We start from the raw sequence: 22,343 nt of genomic DNA on the forward strand, positions 1-22,343 counted from the left end.
GGTGCAACTCTTTGGCTCAAATTATTTTCTACAGAAGCTCGGGGATTCCAGCTTATGTTGTCACATAAGTTAGTCCTCATTGTGTATTCTGTGATTCAGAGTTTTTACCCGTCTCTGTTCTTTTCTTCCATGGTTTATACCCAACAGTCAGTTTTTTTATGTTGAAACCATCAAATAGTTAGGAAGACTTAATGATCCCAAGACAACGTTCTGTGCTGCAGTTGAGTGAGATTGATTGGGTTTACTTCCCATATAATACTAACTGTGTATGGTAACCAGCTAAACATTAACCTTCAAACAACCTGGTTTGTCACAGACATTTCTAAACTCAGTAGTAGGTACTGAATTAAGTCTTTTGCTGCCATATTAAAATTAACAGCTCTACCATACTTAAGTTATGTTTTCTAGTCTTCTTCTGACTGTAGCTAAGTGGAATTTAATTCTGTTAAGGTATATTTATACCTCCGTAAAACACAATGTAGTAGAACGCTGGTGCAAAGTTCATAGATCTGATCAACTTTTTAAAAAAGTGCTTCTGTTCTACTAAACAGGTAAGAATTTTTAGGGCCAATTACTATGGTACAAGAGAAAATATGGATATAGCAAGACAAAGAGGAACTTACTGATGAACAAGCTAATGCTTTAATCCCTTCAATTAAGAGTGTGGAGGTGCCAGAGGGTGGTAGGCCAACAAGTGAAAAAGCAAAGTGTGTTTCGGGGGGTAAAGTAGGAAGAACAGTGAAATGAGTCAGAGAGACTAGGGCTGGTTTCAGAGAAATAAACAGACACTGAGAAAGATTGAGATCATTGATTACTTTTTCCCTCATCCCAGCATCCCGACATGGATCGTTGTCTAAGCAACAATGCAATTGCAAAGCCAACAGAGTTGTAATTCTGCCCCCTTCAGTCCCTGCTAATCAGCCTCTGCCAGCTCCCCATCCATCAGCCTGTTGGCCCTTGTGTGTCTGCAGGGGTGTGTGCGTGTGTGTACTTATAATAGACTTTTTCGCAAATACAAAATAAGAGGACACATGGACGATAAAAGCAGGCCCGTGTTTGCAGTAATCCAAGTTTGATTTATTAGTCTTGTGGCAAAACATAGCAGAAAATGCCCAAAGTACCTCCAGTAATCTGCTCTTCCAGGTGGAAATTCCTTGGGTACTGCACACCTGATTTGATAGAGCAGTAAAGCTGCAGAAAAATTCACCTTAAATTATAGAGAATTTCACAAATGACGAGAGTTTACCACTTGCCAATTTGTATATGTACTTACTGTTCTATGAAAACAGCAGCAGGGTGATTACTGGGCAAGTAACTGGTCTGGTATGAAACTATGAATCAAAGTGTACGAATGTTTGTTTCTAAAGCAGCTAAAGGGATTGTAATAAACTTAAGTTGCCCAGTATGCAGTGCTTATGACAATTTGCCAAAAGGCAATAAAGCTGAACACAATCATGGAGATCCTGAACATTTTCACGTCAAAGTTCCAGATGTATCCAGGCTCATAATTTCTAAAACTCTGTTATACTGCCCCATTTTAATGTAAATACAAAAGTTATTTTCCACAGTAATCATAAGGAGCAATGATAAGTACTTAAGAAAGAAAGGAGTAAAAGGCAAAAAGGAACTTCAAGTCAGAAGAGCTTGGCATGAAGGAAGAAAAAAACAGAGGATAGACTGGAACAATCAAAGAGCAGAAGGACGACAAGAACAACCAAGAACAAAAATGGAGGAACAACCTTAGGACTAAAGGAAAGAAGAAAAAAGAATCTGAGAATGTCTTGGAAAGGTGGAACAACCTAAGGGCGGAGTGTAAAGCGGGAATAACTCAAGGAAGGATGAATGAAAGAAGGCAACAACCCAAAAACAAATAAAAGGGAGGGAAACCCCAAGGATGGATAGGAGGGAAGGCACAACCAAATGATGAAAGGATGTGATAAAACAATGAAGGGATGGACTGAAGAAAAGAACAAATGCAGAAATGACTAATCAAATGCGTTACTTTTACACATTGACAAAAATCAGGCGGTCCAAACTTTGGTATGTACTACGATTTTCTTCTTATACAAGCTTTATTTGCAAAGAATTAAGTTTCTAGCCAACTAGTCCAATGGAGATGCTGTGGTCAAGCAACAATCTGGAGTTCAACATTTATATCTACACTATGCAACCACTTATTTTTACACATGCATAAACTATGTAAATTAATATGAATTATAATTTTTTTTTTTTTTAAACCCTAAGACAATGGGAAGTTTTGACATCCTGGAAACAAATGAGCTGTAAGGCTAGTTGGAAAAATAAAACTTAGATTATATATTTCATACAGCTTTATAAAAGACATTTTTAAACTTCCAATAATTGATTTCTATATCTTCGTCTACTCATGTTACATGTGAGCTGTGAGCATATTGTTGTTTTGTTGGAAAGGAAAATATTTGTCCTGGCAAGAAGCCTGGACAATGGAAACAGTAACCATGGACTTCTTGCATTAAACCTCTAAGAACGAGTAGTCTGGACAGCACCAGAATTATTAGCACCTTTACCCTTTCTGTATGCATTTCCGTTTGATAAAACAAATGATACTTGGTGAGAAAACTTCCCTTCTGTTGCCCATCATTGACTTTTTTTTTTGCTGCAGACTAGGTTTGTTTCTCCATAAACAGCTTGCAGTCGTCTTGTTTTTGTATTGTGTCAATGAAAAGCCAGCGACTACCCATATATTTATTAACCACTCTGTTGGTAATTGTCGGGTACGTCGTAGCTGTTGCAGAGAAACGGAGTGACCTGTGATCGTTTCACAGCACAGGCAAACTGCAAGCTTCTCCATAGCACCTGCTGTTGCACAAAATAGTGCATAATTGTGAAGTGGAAGGAAAATGATAAATGGGTTTCACACATTTTACAAATAAAAGTCTGAGAAGTGTTGCACAATGCACTCAGCCCCCCAACCCCCTCCCTCCAAGTCAACACTTTGCAGAACCATCTTTCACTGCAATTACCATCACAAGCCTTTTAGTGTACAAGCTTTTGACATCTAGAGACCTACTCTCAACTAGATTTATGTCTGACGTTTTATTCCAACGCATGAATATGTTTTATCCAACATTTTACTATACATTAGGTTCTATATTAAGGCTTGGTGTCCTGCTGGGGCTGGGGAAGATGAACCTGTGACTAAGCTGTTTACAGTGTCTTGCAAACAGTTTTTTTTTTTTCTGTCCTACTCTATTAATATTTGTTGCAACATTCTCAAGTCTTCTCTGAGGCAGAAAAAATTAGTTCTAAAAGCCTCCAACACCGTTCTCGTCTTCTGGATTCATGCAGTTTTCAGTTGAAGCTCTATTGAACTCTTAAAGCACCTCAGGTTTTAGATTTAAACAATTATTTACTCTAAAGGTGGCCAGCGCTGCTCAGAGTGGTGCTAGTCTGCACTGGTTCTTAACATTTATTGTATCCATGACCCCAGAGTATCACTGTAGATACAATAGAGAGGACAAAAAAAAAAAAAAAAAAAGAGGAAAAATAATTGAAACATAAAGGACAGTAAGTGGAACACCGGGGGAAGATGCCTCAAAGTGCTTTTAAGGTGCACAAATGCATTCGCCGTGGAAAGTACACACATTAAAACCACACTAACACGCCATTCCCACCATCTTTGGTTACACACATACATAGAGATTCACAGACAAACATGCACACGTGAAACACACAAATGTCGCCACCTGACAGAGGCTGTGAAAGCCCAGATGCACATGTGTACCAACTGGAGCAGTGATATAGCTGAAATTACTTTTGGGGCTTTGCAGGTACAGACGTCTTTTTTTTTTTCTTCTTCTTCTTTTTTTTCCTCTCAGGCTTATCTGCTGGTTGGCTTGAAGAGGCCAAATAGGGACAGAGAATGGAGGGCGAGCACACATATACATAGACTAGCACGCACTAATACTCAATTTCTCTCTCTCTTCTTCTCTTTGTCTGTTCCTCTGTCTGCCCGGCACCTTCTCTTGCTCCGTCATAAGGGAATATGAGGAGTTCTCACCTCTGTCAAGAAAACCACTGGAGCTGAAATGGACTCTGTACATGTAACTGAGGCACAGTTCAAAATACAGCACAGGCTCCAAAGCACTTTTCCCTCTGGCCAGCCGTACAGCTGGAGCATTTAGCCTCTGGTAAATGCTGGGGTACTCTCAAACGTCAGCTCATCAGGAAGTCTGAGATGTGAAAAGAGATTCCCATTTTCTTCCACCGCATGCTGAAATTTGCTTGGCAACCATACTGACATGCCAGCTATAGTAGCTGCTTTCTGTTCCTTTAAAGTCCAACAAATCACTGCGACCGACTCGAAAGTGCTAAAGTAGGTTTGCAGGTCAAAAACAGCATAGCAAGCTGCAGAGTTTAATGGGAAAGAGCACCTTTTTTTTTTTCTATTGGATGTTTTATTGGGGAGGCTACAGGGAAGATTGCTAAAAATGGCTTTTTTGACTGGATGGGGTGAAATTCACTGCGCTGTTCGGGAAATAATTACCTTGATGACCTCTGGCAAAACTAATGCCATCCACAGAGGGCTGTTAACGTCTAATAGATACGGCCGGGTCCCACCGTGAAAGACGGGCAGCGTAAGGCAGAAACTCCATTACAGAATCTGGACTTTTTTTTTTCCATTTCAGACAACATCAACAAAATATCATTTAACACTGTTGGGAATAATAAATATTAATATTTGACTGATAAATTGAATATTTTTTGCATTTTTATTTAAGAAAACAGGGATTTTACTTTTAAAATGTTCAGCTTTTTATCCTGGAATTGAAACAAAAGACAGAGATTATTTAAAGTTTAATGATTTTTATTTTTTTTTCACAACAGCTGTAAACACCTAAAAATGTAGCTAATTTTTAAAATAATAGTGTCATTTAAAAACCTGCATTGAAGTGCTTTACCGGTGTATCAGATTTACATGTGCTCTTATTTATGTATTTAGTGAACACAAAACTAGCACCCTTATTTTCCTCATGAAGCAAAACAAAACAATGTAATCAAGGTCAAGAAAGCGTTCTGATATGTCAAATTAGTTCAGTACATGTTTAGAAACTAAGTGTAATAACTTCACAATTTGATAAAGGTTTTATTTCCATAGATATGCAACTCTAGATATAGTTTTATATCGTTTCATTCTTCTAGTTCACAATAAAACACATTTTTAAATACACCGACAGCATTGAATGTAACAGCAGCTTAACTTAAAGTCACACTTGCAACCTTTTGGCTGAAACATTCAGAAGCATAGCAAATAGGGTAAAAATAAACAATATTAAAAAGACAAAAAACCAAACATCTAAAAGCAGAGTGTGTTTTGGCCCCTTCAGAAAACAAAGGCAGCTTCACCTTGAGATGAAAACCATGGCTGCTGTAATTAGTAACAAATGGATGGGCTGATGTGTGCCGTCGAAGTTTGTGTGCGTCTGTGAGTGTGGTGATAAATAAGTCTTAAGTTGTGAGGAAAGTGTAATCAAGGACAAGAAACTGAGAGCAAATTCAACCCAGGAGACATTCACTGTCAGTTGAGCGAGTTAAAGCTTGTGTGTGTGCTTTATTGTTAGAATTTTGCTCCGTTGTCAAGGTATTTGTGGATAACAGGACATGAAAAATATCTTTTTCCAGTCAATTGATACAAACCAATATCATTAGTATTATTTTTAGATTAGTGATAGACACAGTTGAATCACATTTATGTATCCTGTAAAAATAGTTGATTTTTACAGGATACAAGTTCACCAAAATCATTTTTTTTCTTTTTTTCTTCCACATTTAAAAGTCTATATACTTTTACGGAAACAGCCGGATAACGTATGGCTAAATCACACCATTTGAGTTCATTAAAAGGCAAATATTAAAATGTATCTGATGCAACAACTCAAACACAAAATCTCCACTTGAGACATCATGAAAAAAAAACCCTCAAGAAATCAGCAAATATATCAGAGAGAAAATCGTGAAGCTCCTCCATCCAGTTTGGGTCACCATCGAGTACAATTTTTCAGATGCTCAACAGTGCCATATTCATCTGTTCAAATAATTAAACCAAGTATAAACATAAGTGAAATGAGACGGCAAAATTGAACCACAAATAGTTCATGTGTTGGTAAGAAATGCGCCCAGCAACTGCAGAACAAAAGCTAAAGACCTTGTGAAGATGCTAGCTGAATCTGGTGTGGGAGGGTGGAATGAGTCTTCCTCTCACATTGTGTGAAAAGTAACTCGGAGATGAAAAACCCTCATTACAAACACAAGATATAATACAATATTACAGTTTTCAGGTACACCTAGGTGTCATGAAGTGTGGTGCGGGTTGGTGGTGAGGCAGACGCAGCGGACCCAGGTATGATGAATTTGCGGATTTAATGATGGAAACCAGTCAAAACAACGGACAGCAGGCACAGGGAAACACTGACGACACTGAAGCTAACATAGACGAAACATAGACGAGGACCCGACGAAGAACAAAGAACACAGGTGGAGTTAAATACACGGGAGGGTAATCACAGAGACGAGACACACCTGGGAACAATCAAGGGGAGGACAGGACAACGAAGAGACTAAGGACACAGAAAACTAAATAAACACAGAAAAACACAGATCCTGACAGTACCCCCCCCTCAAGGGCGGCTACCAGACGCCCAAAAAACAAAAACACAACAAGGGTGGGCGGAGGGGCGCTGGACGGGGGGCCAGAGTTCAGAAAAAAACAAAAAACAACCCACCGTTGTGGGCGGAAACACAGGGAGGGCCAAGAGTCCATAAACAAACAAAAAACTACCCACAGGGTGGGCGGAGGCAAAGGAGGCGGGAACCACGGAAGTGGTCTGGCGGTCGTCCGCGGCGGCGGGAACCACGGAGGCGGTCCGGCGGACGTCCGCGGCGCCGGAGGCGGGAACCACGGAGGCGGTCCGGCGGCCGTCCGCGGCGCTGGAGGCGGGAACCACGGAGGCGGTCCGGCGGCCGTCCGCGGCGCTGGAGGCGGGAACCACGGAGGCGGTCCGGCGGCCGTCCGCGGCGCTGGAGGCGGGAACCACGGAGGCGGGAACCACGGAGGCGGTCCGGCGGCCGTCCGCGGCGCTGGAGGCGGGAACCACGGAGGCGGTCCGGCGGCCGTCCACGGCGCTGGAGGTGGCGATGAGTCCCGGGGGCCGCCCACAGACGGCGACGACGAGCCCCCCGAGGCAGGGTCTCTGGTGGAGCACAGGGGGTCTCGGTCTCGGGTGGAACGCAGGGAGTCTCGGTCTCGGGTGGAACGCAGGGAGTCTCGGTCTCGGGTGGAACGCAGGGAGTCTCGGTCTCGGGTGGAACGCAGGGAGTCTCGGTCTCGGGTGGAACGCAGGGAGTCTCGGTCTCGGGTGGAACGCAGGGAGTCTCGGTCTCGGGTGGAACGCAGGGAGTCTCGGTCTCGGGTGGAACGCAGGGAGTCTCGGTCTCGGGTGGAATGCAGGAGGTCAGGGTCTCAGGAGGAACGCAGGAGGTCAGGGTCTCAGGAGGAACGCAGGAGGTCAGGGTCTCAGGAGGAACGCAGGAGGTCAGGGTCTCAGGAGGAACGCAGGAGGTCAGGGTCTCAGGAGGAACGCAGGAGGTCAGGGTCTCAGGAGGAACGCAGAAGGTCAGGGTCTCAGGAGGAACGCAGGGGGTCTCGGAAGGAACACAGGGAGTCTCAGTCGTCTCGGAAGGAACGCTGGGAGTCTGAGTCGTCTCGGAAGGAACGCTGGGAGTCTGAGTCTCGGAAGGAACGCTGGGAGTCTCGGTCTCGGAAGGAACACTGGGAGTCTCGGAAGGAACACTGGGAGTCTCGGAAGGAACACTGGGAGTCTCGGAAGGTGCGCCGGCTGGAACGCCGGCTGATTCGGCCTCGGGTGCGCCGGCTGGAACGCCGGCTGATTCGGCCTCGGGTGCGCCGGCTGGAACGCCGGCTGATTCGGCCTCGGGTGCGCCGGCTGGAACGCCGGCTGACTCGGCCTCGGGTGCGCCGGAGCGAAGCCTTGGAACCGGCCGCGGAGGCGAGCCGCAGCGAAGCCTTGGAACCGGCCGCGGAGGCGAGCCGCAGCGAAGCCTTGGAACCGGCCGCGGAGGCGAGCCGCAGCGAAGCCTTGGAACCGGCCGCGGAGGCGAGCCGCAGCGAAGCCTTGGAACCGGCCGCGGGGGCGAGCCGCAGCGAAGCCTTGGAACCGGCCGCGGGGGCGAGCCGCAGCGAAGCCTTGGAACCGGCCGCGGGGGCGAGCCGCAGCGAAGCCTTGGAACCGGCCGCGGAGGCGAGCCGCAGCGAAGCCTTGGAACCGGCCGCGGAGGCGAGCCGCAGCGAAGCCTTGGAACCGGCCGCGGGGGCGAGCCGCAGCGAAGCCTTGGAACCGGCCGCGGGGGCGAGCCGCAGCGAAGCCTTGGAAACGGCTGCGGAGGTGAGCCGGAGCGAAGCCTGGGAAACGGCTGCGGGTCCGGAAAGCGACGAGGGGCCGGGTGCACCGGCGGCTCACGTCGTTGTCTCCGAGCGGGCAGCGGAGGTGGCGGCTCCGGAAAGCGACGAGGGGCCGGGTGCACCGGCGGCTCACGTCGCTGTCTCCGATATGGCAGCGGAGGTGACGGATCCGGAAGGCGACGAGGGGCCGGGTCCACCGGCGGCTCACGTCGCTGTCTCCGGGCTGACCGTGGAGGTGGCGGCTCCGGAAAGCGACGAGGGACCGGGTCTGCCGGCGGCTCACGTCGCTGTCTCCGAGCGGGCAGCGGAGGTGGCGGCTCCGGAAAGCGACGAGGGGCCGGCTCCACCGGCGGCTCAGGTCGCTGGCTTCCCGGACGGAGGTATCGACGGGGGCCGTATCCGGGGGGTGCCAACACCAGTCTTGTCCCCCGGAAAAGCTCCCGCTGCAGGTCGGCGAGGGCTTCCGCTAGCTCCCTCTCCTCCCTGCCGGATCTCCGCCTCCTTCCGCTCTGCTCTTTTGGAGGGAACCTCCTGAATGCAGCTGGGTCCATCATGAGCAGCCTCACCGTTCGGTCTGGTCGGGTCCTACTGTCATGAAGTGTGGTGCGGGTTGGTGGTGAGGCAGACGCAGCGGACCCAGGTATGATGAATTTGCGGATTTAATGATGGAAACCAGTCAAAACAACGGACAGCAGGCACAGGGAAACACTGACGACACTGAAGCTAACATAGACGAAACATAGACGAGGACCCGACGAAGAACAAAGAACACAGGTGGAGTTAAATACACGGGAGGGTAATCACAGAGACGAGACACACCTGGGAACAATCAAGGGGAGGACAGGACAACGAAGAGACTAAGGACACAGAAAACTAAATAAACACAGAAAAACACAGATCCTGACACTAGGGACCAATACTTTAATGTGAAGGTAAAGTTCGAGCGTTTGGCTATAACGACCAGTTGCATTGTCATATTTGGAGGAAATATGGTGAAGCTTGCAAGCCTATGACAGACTGCAAAGTATGGAGGTGACAGCATTATATCGTGTGTGTGCCATCAAAGCCGATGGCAGCATGAGCAAAGAACGTTATGTCGAAAAATTAAAGCAACATCTCAAGACGAGTTAAAACTTTGACACAAAAGTGCCAAAGTGGCTTTAGGACAACACAGTCGACGTTTTGAAATGGTCGTCATAAATCTTTAATTTGAGTTTTATGGATCAAAAAGAAACGTGAGCATAGCTACACCGTGGCCAACATAACTGGCTCAGTGATGCCATTTCCCTCAGAAGGAGATGTTGCCAGAAAACTATCGAAGGATCGCAAAAATGTTAACCCAATTCAATAAACTGAAAAGGCAATTCCATCTAATGCTAAGGAACTGGACGACAACTTCTAAAGTGAAAAAAAACAAAACAAAAACAGAGTAAAAGAATCTTATTCTGGCATTTAGGAAGTGTAAAAATGGCTGACTGCAAGGTGAAAAAAATATATCATAGTGTATGTAAATGTCCGGTTTCAAATGTATGGTAGATAATGGTGTATTCCCTGTTTGCTACCCCTGAATAAAACAAGATAAACCAGCAGCAAGACTTTGATAATGACGAGGATCGCCTCCCTTGCAGAGGAGCACGGGTGCCCTGACAGCACACACTAAAAGAGGCAAAGCTAAGCAAAAAGGCTGAAGATTACTGAAGAGCCAGAGAACTAATTAAATGAATTGGGAGATAAACATTTAATTATTTTCCCTCTCTCCCGCTCATTTCCTTCCCATTTCCAAGCCCTGCCTTCTAAGCTTCTGCAAAGCTGGCGGAGTCACAGAGAGGTGACTCCTGAACCAGTGAGTTCACCCCCTCTTAATTCCTTAACCTAAAGATTTCCAACCACGGTCACTAATGCGAGGATTTTACTTGATGCTTCTGTTCTTCTCTCCTCTTATGCACTCCCACATCCCGTTATAGTCGTCCTGCAGCGAGCCTGAAAGTAGATCTGGTGGTTTAAATCCCAACTGGATTCCACCAGGAGGGCAGGAAGTAGAAAAAAAAGGGGGAGGAGGGAGAGACAAAGAGGCAGGGGCTTGATTTAGAAGATGTTTTTGGTGTGTTTGGCTGCCACCTCTTGTTTTACAGTGGACAAATCCACACACTTTGGTTTAGGATCAGTCTCATCTGCTGTGTTTGACACACAGAGGGTCAATGGTGGAGTGGCATCGTGATTAACTGGACTACTCAGCTGATTTTTTTGAAATTATTTTTATGAACTGCTCTGGTAATAAAATGAAGACACTCCTTCTCTAAGCCATATTGTCTAATGTAAGCTGTGACATTATGCATGTTTTACAGCAGTTCCTCCCACAGCTCTTCCCTTGAACACACACTCCACACTTGACCTTTGCGTTATTTGCTCATTAACCTTTCATAATCTTTTTTTTATTATTATTGTGTACAGATGCACACGATTCATTTTATTTTGCACAAAGTCCATGAACGGTTATTAACGATGAATAAACATGTTTGGAACATGCTCACTGAGCTGTGGCTGCTACTAGTTCTGCATGACTGCAAACCCATAGCTGCGGGTGTAAGCATACATGCTGAATATGCTGCAGAAGTCACGGTGAATATGTTTCAGGATGTGGGCACGGTCAAGCAAAAGGTATTACTGGATTAAGCTCGGGATGATTGAACACTTGAAGAGAAGCCATGGAAAAGAAATGAGTCATTAGCGCAACAACATTACGTCTGAGCAACACTTGAGTTTAACAAGCTAAGATTTCTGTCAGGAGCTGTCTCTTTTCATAACCACAAAGTCCTACTTAAGCGCATGTTGGGATTTCACTTTTCATCTACTTTGTTTGACCTTTGGAAACTTACTCTCACTGGCCACTTTATTAGGCACGCCCGTTTTGTTGCTGCTTTGCAAATAGCGACTCGACCAATTGTAATGAAGGCAACTTCCTGAAGTTTAAATGGGGGAGAGCGGGGTTTGAAGTTACTTTGAACATGGCATGGTTGTTGACGCCAGACAGGCTGGTCTGAAAATTTCATAACCTGCTAGGGATTTTCAGACACAATCATCACTCAGATTTACAAATGACGGTCTGAAAAAGAACCACAAAAAAACAGGAGACTGTGGCTAGAATTCACACAAAATTACAAACAGGCACATACAAACAGAAACACTTTCGCTAGTTTGATAAGACTCGATTTCTGCTGCAAAATTAAGATGGTAAGATCAGAATTTAATGTAAGAAAATTTTTTTTATTAATTTATATTCACTTGAAATCAACTGCTGGGTATCACAAAAATATTTAATGTTGATGTTAGAGCTGAAAATTGCAATGATTGTATCAATTATGAGCAATTCACATTTTCCAGTTTATTTCCTTTTTGTATCATTAAGTTCTTGCCACTCTCTGAGTTCAACATCTCAACTGCTGAAGAAAGACTTGAAGAGCACTTAGTTCATTCAACTGGCCAAATATATTACTGATGCAAAGACTGAGTGGCTGACATTAAAAATATGACATTCTACTAAATATTGCCTCCAAACATTTCTGAAACAGATAATTGCAATTAGATTTTGGATCTCTAATCCATGGTTTCAGCTGATGGTCTGTGTCATGATGTAGAGGACATTTTTTGGCACACATTTCCCCCCTTTTTACATGTTTGACAACAAACAATGGTCTCATGTGAAACTATCGACAGTTATCAATTAACATAGACAATCTAAAGATTTTTACAGAGTAATTTCAGATTGCTAAATTTAACTAAAGCAAAGTCACAGGCTGAATAGCTGGTGCCTTTCACAGCTCTGATTATTTTGTTTCTAAAAACCGGAAGCGATAAGGAATCGTTCTGCTTCAGGTGATGAAATTAATAATAGTTCCTTCCAAGCATTGACACTTCTTGACCAATAATTTGAATGCAAGTCCCATGGTTTAACTGCTATTTTTCTTCACTGCAATAGCTAGGTAACTGAATTTTACAATATGTCCCCTACCTAAGTTGTCGGTTTCCATTTGTTGCACTTTCCTATGCTTTGAGCTAGAATTTATGAACACTTCAGTCCAGATTTTCACATCATTTGCCATCTTATTGCAACTACAAATAGTCCAACTGAACTCATAAAAGGGGGCAAGGAGTACTTGTCACCCAAGACGGGAGGTCACTGAAGCACAAGCAATTGCGAACACAAGGCGATGAGATAAGGCAACTCTAGGAATGTGCTTTCTGTTGTAGAATTTTGCAATGCAAAGGCAATATATATTCATTTTTAACATTCAGTACCGATGTAGAGGCTAAATCTCTGATCTTGTAGCATATCAACTGAGTGGAAGTTGATGGGATCAACGAGAGCATCCAGGCTTTGAATTGATTCATTCGTCCCTGCAACTTAAAGTCCAAGTCTATTTCCAGCTTTCCCCTAACGCAGCTCTTGCAAAATAAAGATACTGCTGACTACTGCGGGAGCTCGGCTGAAAAATTAGTCGTGCACAGATCCTTACAAACTTCTCATGGGAGTGGCATAGCACTGCTGCTGTGCAGGAGCAAATGCAAGTAGGACATGGCCAGTTTCAAAGAATATGTTTAAATGGCAAATATTTTTATTTTCTTAGTAAAGAGGAAGCATGGGTCAGGAATCAAGCAACAATCACTAAACTTGAACAAGCACCTAAGACGTCACACTCGGGGGAAGTTTGACTCAGGCTAATAAGCACCGAGCACCTCTGGAACCCTTCAGCTGATTAGGATGCACGTATATAATCATGAAAATGCTCTCATTTACATCCACTCTGTCAAGAAATAAGTGAAAAATTACACACCAATTTCTATGGCTGACTGGTGATAGTAATCAGATTGCCTCGCAATTATTACACTTTAAACACAACATAATCGCCTTGAAATTCCCGCGGCTGCTTGTGCGGGGGTTACAGAATCCATCCGAGAGTCTAAACACAAAGAAAAGTGACCACATCTGCTCCTGAAGAGCAGGAGGTTCATAACCTTGGAATTGATGGAGAGAGTTTTATACATATACTTATTTTCCACAGATGTCATTTATTGAGAAGTTTACATACTCCTAATCATTTGGGAATGGCCAGATCAGGATGTCTTCTCTCAGAAAGCCTTTGGTTAATTCATAGGAAAAGCTGCAATAACTTAGTTGGAGAATTATGTTTCACTGAAATGTGTAAGTAGACGAGACAAACTGATCAGGGAGGCTGTCTAGGGAGATTGAAGGGTGTTGCAAGAGCATTGACCAAGTGCTGGTTGTGCAACAACAATATCCTGAATTCTTCATATGTCTGAACAAGGCAGTCGGATGGGAGGAGAGAAGCCTTTTTTTCTCCAAAGAAAACACCCAGACCTAGAAAAATAACCCTCCGAACTGTTAAAGGGAATACGTTTGATGAAATAAAAGTAGGTCACAATTCTTACGTTTGCTGGGTACAACAACAATGCTGAGTTTTTATCAAGCAAACACCATACCCATGGTAAATGGTGGAAAAGGAAACATGGTGGAGCATTCTTTTTTTGTTTTTTTGGATGCAAATTAGGTTTTTGTGAAATTGTGATTTTTCAAAACTGAACACACACAGTGAGTCAAAGCATATATACAAAAAAAATTTAAATAAAAATCAATTTCTTCACCACAAAATTAAGGCTTTGGAATAGCCAAGCCAGGATGTATGATTGAATTTCAAAGACCATCTCCAAGTTCTCCTGAAGAGGGCAGAGGGCCAAAGATGTCCTCACAATTTGATGGCTTGAGGAAGGCAGAGTGAGAAAAAAAAAATCAAATCAAACTGTCCTGCTGAAAGACTGTCAAAGACGACTGAAAACTTAAACTGACTCATAAGGTACTGTGTAGAAGTACTTTAAAACAAAAGGAAATATAATCACATACGTATATTACATGCTTAGCAGAATATATTTCAGGAAGTGACAGAAAATGTGTCTAAAGTGACATTTACATTACAAAAAAACCCCAGACTTTAATTATAGTAAAAAAAATTTAGCCTCAAATAATGAAGAGTGAAACTAAGCTGGTAGCAATAGAATGCAGCTGTTCCTCATGTTTTCTGTGAAAGATTAAGGTGATTATTAGCCAGCAACATTTATGGATTATGGGCCATTAATGGATCATAACAATCTGTTCAGGTTAGCTACAGCTTCATAATGAGCACACGGATGTCTCTCCAAGTGAAAAATATACTAAACGACTTTGGATGATTTCAGAACAAAATAAACATAACCTCCAACATGTTCTCACCATTAAGCTGCCTCATTACAAAGAAACTATTTAGTGGAAAAGAAAGGTTTAAGATGCGGATTGGAAATTATTATTATAGAGAATTTTCTAGCTCAGATTGAGAAAAACGAAAACTCTTCTAATTACATGTGGCGTAATATACGGTGAAGGTTAACCCTGCATGGATGATAGGTGCTTTAGAAGAAAAAAAAAGATTTGATTTGTTTTTGCTGTGCTTGGGTGTTTCCTCTTTCTTATCTTATTTTTGTCCTCCCTCTTCAGTCTCATTTAGCATGCAGCTCGCGTTGCATCTTTGTTACAAAAGCACACTTTAAAGTCTTCTTTTCGTTACTTTTCAATCTTTCTCACGCCGTCATGTTCTTCAATGTTTTGCCAGCGCCTCTGTCCCTTCATCCTCTCGGTTGGCTTCACATCTAGAGCTGCAGAGTAAACAACCGACTGACTGCTGTCATAGCACCTACCCCCTCCAGTGTTTAAAAAAAAAAAAAAAAAAAAGGAAAAGAAAATAGGCTACAATGTCCTCCACTCTACAAAGACACACTAATGCCCAACACTGCTTTGCACATATCCAGAGATCTAACACCACAGAAAATATCTATGTGCTGACTGTCGCAGCGTGCGGCCTCGGGTGCGGCGGCTCCAGAGACGCGGGCAAACAAAGATGGACACATAGACCACAGAAGAGACGCACAGTGCTGTCATCTTGAGTGCAGCACAGAAATGGTGCAGAGAAGAAAAAAAAATAGTGATACTGGGGAAGACTGAAGGGAAGGAAAAAGTGATCAAAATATATCAAAAGAGAGGGATCTCGACTGACATCCCCTCAAATGGATTCTTTAACCATCTTTAGCTCCGTCAGTCTGTAAATATTTGTCAGCGCCCGGCGATAAACATTTGAGACATAAACAGACAGCATTTTGATCTGTCAATACCGCTTAGATAATTTCATAAACTGATCTGAGGCTGCATTCGTGCAGCTTGATGCTCTCGAGAGTGCAGAGATCAAGCGGGCTTTTGAAATTTTAATCAAAACAGACAAGTGATCCATCTCTTTGTGATTCTATCTTTTCCGCTGCTCTGCCACTCAGCGTTATGAATGCAGTCCTCCGAATTAATTGAAAATTTTGTCTATTGCTCGTGCAATTTTAGTTAGGTAGTTCTTTACTTTAGACCAGGTTAGGCAAACACATTGTTAAGCTTTTCAGGGATCGTGGCTCACGGGAAAATCCAACTGTTGACTCCAAGGTAACTGGAAAACATAACAATAGAAACCAAACTTGATGCCAACCAGATTCATTACAATTAATAGCGGGTTTGAACTCAACAATACTGCAACTGAATCAAAAGAACCTTCAGGAAAGCATTAGTTTTAAGGTATACTTTTAGCAAATATTTATTTTTCCGTTGAATTGTACAAATACATAATACATTAGAAGTGTCCATGTTTAGTGATTATAATGTAAAAGTCAAACGCTTCAAAATGTGATGAGTATACTTTATATTCACTGATGTGTATTTTTAATCCTTCTCAACCAATTTTGGTGCTTCATTCCTTATTGCATCCATTCATCAATCTGACTTTTCACAGACTTTCAACACATTGATTAACACTTATCCAGGATTCGCAGAAGGCCTTCATGATGAGTGGAAACCGAGAGAAATGTACTTTTATCCAAACTAAAGGCTCCCTGCAGATAGTCTGCGCCTATAGAAATGATCTGAAAGAATATTTTTCTTCCATTTCAAAGCTCTAGTATTTTAACTTAACTCTACCATATTATGATATTTAGCTTTTTTTTCCTGTTTTTTTGTTTCATAATTAAATTCAACAAGGGGGGTATCGATTCAGATTCGTACATGATGCCAAATGATGAGGAGAATATGTAATTTCATTCAAATAAAAATATCTAGAGACTTAAAGACTTTTAAAAAGGAGTAATGAGAAGTCAAACGGTAAGTTTTAACCTTGATCCAAATTATTAACCAAATATTAATTAGAGTTTTCCATTCACCAACAGGGGCACGCTTTTAATTATTGAGACTTTGGATCAATTAAACAGCTACACAAAGTCCAAATTAACATTCCAGTCTGTTTTGGACATGCAGAACTTGTAATGATTTTTTTTGTCAATCATTACAAAGCAGATGAATGAGATTACTAAGCGGCTGTGATTATTTTATTGGCTAGTTTTAATATAGTCTTTCATTTTCAATGGAAGTTTCTATGTTACGATTCTAACTCGAATATGTAAATGTAAATACTCTAGCCTCACTATTATTCATTTCAACTGTGCAACAACAAATTTTCTTTCAGACCAGTTTTGATTTGACTGAAAGTCATAATATTTCATGATTGCAACACATCACAACACATAAAGTTTCACCTAGCTTTAATCGCTGATACACAGTACCCCACTTAAGTCCACAAAACAATACGTCTGAAGTCCATTTTGGAGTTGACAAGGCTATAATTTTACTTTCATACGATCACATCAGAGCTGCCACGCTGCGATACAAAATGCACGGCAAGAGCACAACAGATTGAAAGAGGTAAAGCTGCTGTCAGCACAGAGCGCCGTGGCAAAAACTGAGCAGCCTGAATCTGCAGCCAGCCTCGGAGACAGCAATAATGAGAGGAAAAGGAACAGTGGGATCAACTCGACAATGACAGCATCACTCTGGGCTGATTTTACTTTTTACTCCATCTCATGTCACAAGTGGTCACAACATGTCATTCCGTGTGACAACAACATCTGCACTGTAATTAATGTCAAAAAAGAAACATGAAATAGTGCTTGGAACAGAGTCAAGGCCCCCATGACTGTAAGCCACATTAATTATGAGTCCTGCCGCCTTGAGATTGCTGCAGGGATTCAATCAACTGAGAAAGAAGAGCTTTTCACACACTATAAAGCAGCTGTGTACTGTAAGAATCACTTATACTAATTAGAAGATGCTTTATTCTCTACTGTCGTGCATCTCATTCAGTTAGTTTGCGTTTGTGGATATAATTAAAGCATCACCATATCACTATAGCAGTGAGAGGAGACGTTTAGAGCTCTTTTATAATATTTTACTTCCATCCAGTGGTATTTATTACAAGTGGAAACCATAAAGAGGGCGGGAACGATGGGAGAAAGAATAGAGAATGTAATCCAGCTGAGAACAGGAGGTCAAGACTCGATTCTCAAACACTGAATGCATGGCAGTGAACTTTGCCAACATGAGGTTATTGCTTGAACAAAATTGTGCACCCTTAAAATAAGAATGCAGACCATAAAAGAAAAAAAAAAAAAACAGAGATGGAGTTGGAGCTTAATGGCACAAAAACAAGTAAATTCTGCAATGCACCCAAACACTGTTTACAGACGCATCTCAAAAAATGTGAATGTCGTTGAAATTTTCTCTTTATTTCAATAACTTAATTCGCTAATTTCACAAAGTCTGATGTTTTCGTCATGCTAGTTATGATTTTACACATACAATGAAAACACAACATGATTTCTTAGAAGATTAGAATATTACATCAGACTAATAAAATAAGGCTTATTTTCAAACAAACACGCGTCGTCGGACTGCATATTTAAATTTACTAGAATTCGCCTGTTTGCTATGAAGACTCCTTGAAAAATGAATCACGTTTTTGAAAGCTCTGTCACTACTTGACTTTTCAAAAATCGTAAACTTCAGCCCTACCATCCATCTATAAGCACAACAAACTTCATAATTTTGAAAGTATGAAACCTTCTTCATGATGCTGCATTTTATATAAGTGCAACACAATGAGCAATCGGGGGGGAAAAGCTGTTGTCTCGTCACGTTAATGAACTCACAAACAACACCAAAAAAAAAGTCCCTTTCAAAGTATTCATACCATTTTCACAGATAAGTGTACAACTGTTTAGTTGAGGGAAAAGCATAATTATACAACTTTCATTGCATTTATTACCGTCAAAACAATGCATGTCACCTTGAACACACAATCTCCATTATGACATCTGCTAGCGGCAGCATCATGATGTGGGGGTGATTTGCTTCAGATACAGGGAAGCTAGTCAAAATTAAAATGCATGTTCACAAACATTCCCAATCCAGTCCGACAACCACTTTACAAAACAATGAGCAAACTTTTCATTTTCTAGAGCTGCAAAAATGGCAGAAATCAGTGGAAAGGACTCGTAGCAGGAACTGTAAAAATACTGAATCAGGGAGGCTCAACAAAAATACATAGCTTGCTTTTTGGAGTTTTGTTTCCAAAACACGGTCTTAGGATGACATTGCCCTCCGAAATGTCAACCAGTCTTAAGAATTAATTGAGCAAAACATACTAGATTATCTGCGCTAAGCACCCTGTGCCCTCCAACCTGGGCAACACCCATAAAAGATGTAGAAAGCAGGAAGAGTTGCTATAGAGAACGAAGCATTTCCTAACAGCATCATGCTGTCAAGGGTCTTTTTTTGTTGGCTCCTTCCATACTCTTCATTTTTAGCGCCAAAAACTAAAAATGAGTTCAATTCAATGCTCAACTCAACACATTGAAGCTAAACATACATCAAATATTTTTCATGCATAGAAAACCTTAATGCATAGTAAGGTGATATTGCAGTTTAAGCATCTCCCCATACTGATTACAGTGATGTACTAATGACAAAGTTGTGTTATACTGTATTGTGCATCCCTAATTTAAAACTAGGAATCCTTTTCCTTTCAATTCACAGTTCTACCCTACTTTGTCTTGCTCCATCGTCTCAGACCCAATAAAAAAATCATAGTTTAAACATAGGATGAATATATTTGCAGGGCACAGAATATAACAAGGAAAAGTCGAGGTGTTTTTCCCCAGGAGGAGGAAGAAAGAAAAAAAAAGCTATAATAAATGTAATTTCCTACCAGTTTCTCTGGAAATCTGGACGAAGGCCTCCACTCCGCTCTCCCCGTAGTTGCCCTCCGAGGCCAGCGTGGACACGTAGTTCCACTCCATCGCCGTGACGATGTCCATCATGGCCTGAGCCTGGTAGGAGTCTGGCGGCACCACACGGGAGAAGAAGTCGTAGCGGGTGTTGTCACTCAGCTCCGGCGCGGTGGAGGCGTAGCTGATCTGGGGGATCTGGAGAACAAAGAGGACTCTGATGACACGAAAACAAAAAGTGGCATAATTTCTTTTTTAAATACTCGTTTTATGAGTGACAGCTTAAAGCAGACAGAAGATCTGAAGGAGCAGGAGAGATATGGGAAAAACGGCGGAACTGACGTCCAATGCAAAGTCGACAGAATGACAGAAGACACACAAACACACGTGTTGCTTCTGATGGGCGACGAAACAGGCCGAAGGTGTTCATTGGCTGACAGGCAGATAGATTTTTCCCCGACAGAGCGGGACAGTAGAGGTGGGCCTGCACCTGTCAGCGTTGACAAAAACGCACACACCGACGACAGTCGCATCTCATTGGCATTCAATCGGGTTACACTAATCTGCCAATCTCAACACAAACACCAGGGCCGTCGGTTATCAGTCTTCCACACACTCGCATACACACGCGCAGACACAATGCATTACAGTTGCTGAACGTAGCAAATCCAGTTGGTTACAGAGTAAAGAGTTTAAGACAGATGGTGTGTGTGTGTGACTGGAATGTTGCAGAAGATCATCACTCACTGTCTCTATTCCCTTCGGGCTTCATCTCAAATCTCTGCCATCCACCATCTACACTTGTCCCTTGCCATTTTAAAAGGTTAGGGATCTATTTTGCCAGACTTTTGATGGCTCCGGAGCTTTGCTGTAAGCAGATTTAAATGGCTCTGACTTTCACGATCAATGCATTGGCCCGCGCTGGGTTTGATAAATAACAAATTAAGACTTTAACTCACCATTAATCATTCACTTCAAATCAAAGTGAGGGAAGGATAACATTTTATGTATAAATATATAACTAATGAGCCCAAAATAGTCTACAGGGCACTTGGAGTGACACAGTTAAAGGACCACTGGATCAGAGGAAATAAATCTTAGTGTGAATAGCCCTAAAAATGCTTTTTTTTAAATTGTTTTATTATTATTCTGGTAATAAATTGACACTTCACTGCAGCCACAAGCCGAGGAAACTAAGAGTAGGAACCACCGAAGAACAACAAATGGTGGTTTAAAAAGTTTTTTAATGTGTTTAAGCTGCAAGACCAAAAACGCTCAAACATATGTTTTTCTCAGTACACAAACTATTGAGACCCATAAAAGTGGATCTAAAATTAAATGTTTAGATATGAACAGATATCTCAACATTTTTAGAGGAACAGTGGAACAGATAATCTCTGGTACACCTTTCCAAAAAATTTTAGGCCATCAATAAAAAGTTTTAATGACTAATTCCACTTGACAAAATTCCTCATAAATATTGATTTATTGTAGTGGCTCTTAATACGAGTTATTTGTTATTTAAATTATAACATGCGAAGTGGCTTTATGCTTAAATCTTTTTTGGTTTTGCCATGTCCTGGGAGGCTGAGAATCCATAAGTAGGTAGAAATAATGAGGACCTGTGAAGTATAACTTAAACTTAATGTTTTTATAGAAAAATATGCCGATTTTCTTTTTTTTTTTTTTTTTTTTGGTGTGTTTGGTTTTAGAGGCTCTATGTTGAAGACCGTAAGAAATAAAATCATACATTTCCGTTTATCTGTCTGCTCTCGGCTCCCACACGTCCCTCCCGTTTCAAACTCTTATCATTAACATAAGAGTTAAAGAGCTAAATATAATTTAGATATTTGCTACATTCGGAAAAAAGTTTAAGTGTATCAAAGCCATGTAGCCATTTTGCTAGTTTTGATTTCCAAGGCATAACAGGGCTGTTTATCATGACTCAGCCAAAGTAATAAAATAATGAACAGTCGTCTGATTTTTTATTGTTAATGTGTTTCTTCCTATTGAGCAGTGAAAGTAAATAAAAGGTTTACATGTCTTTTGCTTTATGTTTTTACTTACTGCAGGGTTTTTTGTTTGTACTGCAGAGCCACAGCTAACAGCTAGCTCCTCACTTCCTCATCGGAGTCTGTTCCATTCGCAGCGCTGCTGTTGCTCCTCCTACACTTTGGACTGAACCATTGTTCTAACAATGGGAGGGGTGGACCTACAAATTCTTTTTTTTTTCTTTCTTTGATGCATGGTGGATTTACTTCGTTCTTTGTTTCTTTCGCCTTTTCATAATAATATTGTTTAAGTACATAGGTTTCTTTTATATTTTTTATTTTATTTTTAATTTTTTTTTTGGGGGGGGGGGTGGGGGGGGGTATTTCCGCCCATGCTTGAGACAGTAAGATCTTGTGCCACATTGTTTTTATTTGGTTAGTAAATTTCTACCAATATATATATGTATATATGGACACATAATAGCCCTTTAATAGCCAGCTCTCTCTCTCTCTCTGTCTCTCTCTCTCTATATATATATATATGGACACAAAATGTGCATACAGTCACATCTATAACCACATGGCTACTCAATCAACAGAAAAGTCTAAATCAAAAACACCTTACTCTTCAGAGACTGTAACTGTGTTCCTAAACAACTGCTCACTCCTCTCAGTGAACTCAGGAGTTCATGTATAGGACA

At 42.0% G+C, this 22,343-nt stretch overlaps 1 protein-coding gene across 3 annotated transcripts in view; it reads right to left on the bottom strand.

Annotated features, from left to right (window-relative positions):
• The window catches only part of grm8a (glutamate receptor, metabotropic 8a), a 237,515-nt gene that overhangs the window by 113,519 nt on the left and 101,653 nt on the right, over nucleotides 1-22,343 (bottom strand). For all 3 annotated transcript variants that reach the window (XM_032589755.1, XM_032589754.1, XM_032589756.1), the window contains exon 3: nucleotides 19,633-19,849. In XM_032589755.1, the coding sequence (XP_032445646.1) occupies nucleotides 19,633-19,849 (217 nt within the window). The remainder of the gene's footprint in view (nucleotides 1-19,632; nucleotides 19,850-22,343) is intronic.

The sequence above is a fragment of the Xiphophorus hellerii genome, chromosome 17 (genome assembly GCF_003331165.1).
Source record: "Xiphophorus hellerii strain 12219 chromosome 17, Xiphophorus_hellerii-4.1, whole genome shotgun sequence".
In the NCBI taxonomy this organism is placed as follows: domain Eukaryota; kingdom Metazoa; phylum Chordata; class Actinopteri; order Cyprinodontiformes; family Poeciliidae; genus Xiphophorus; species Xiphophorus hellerii.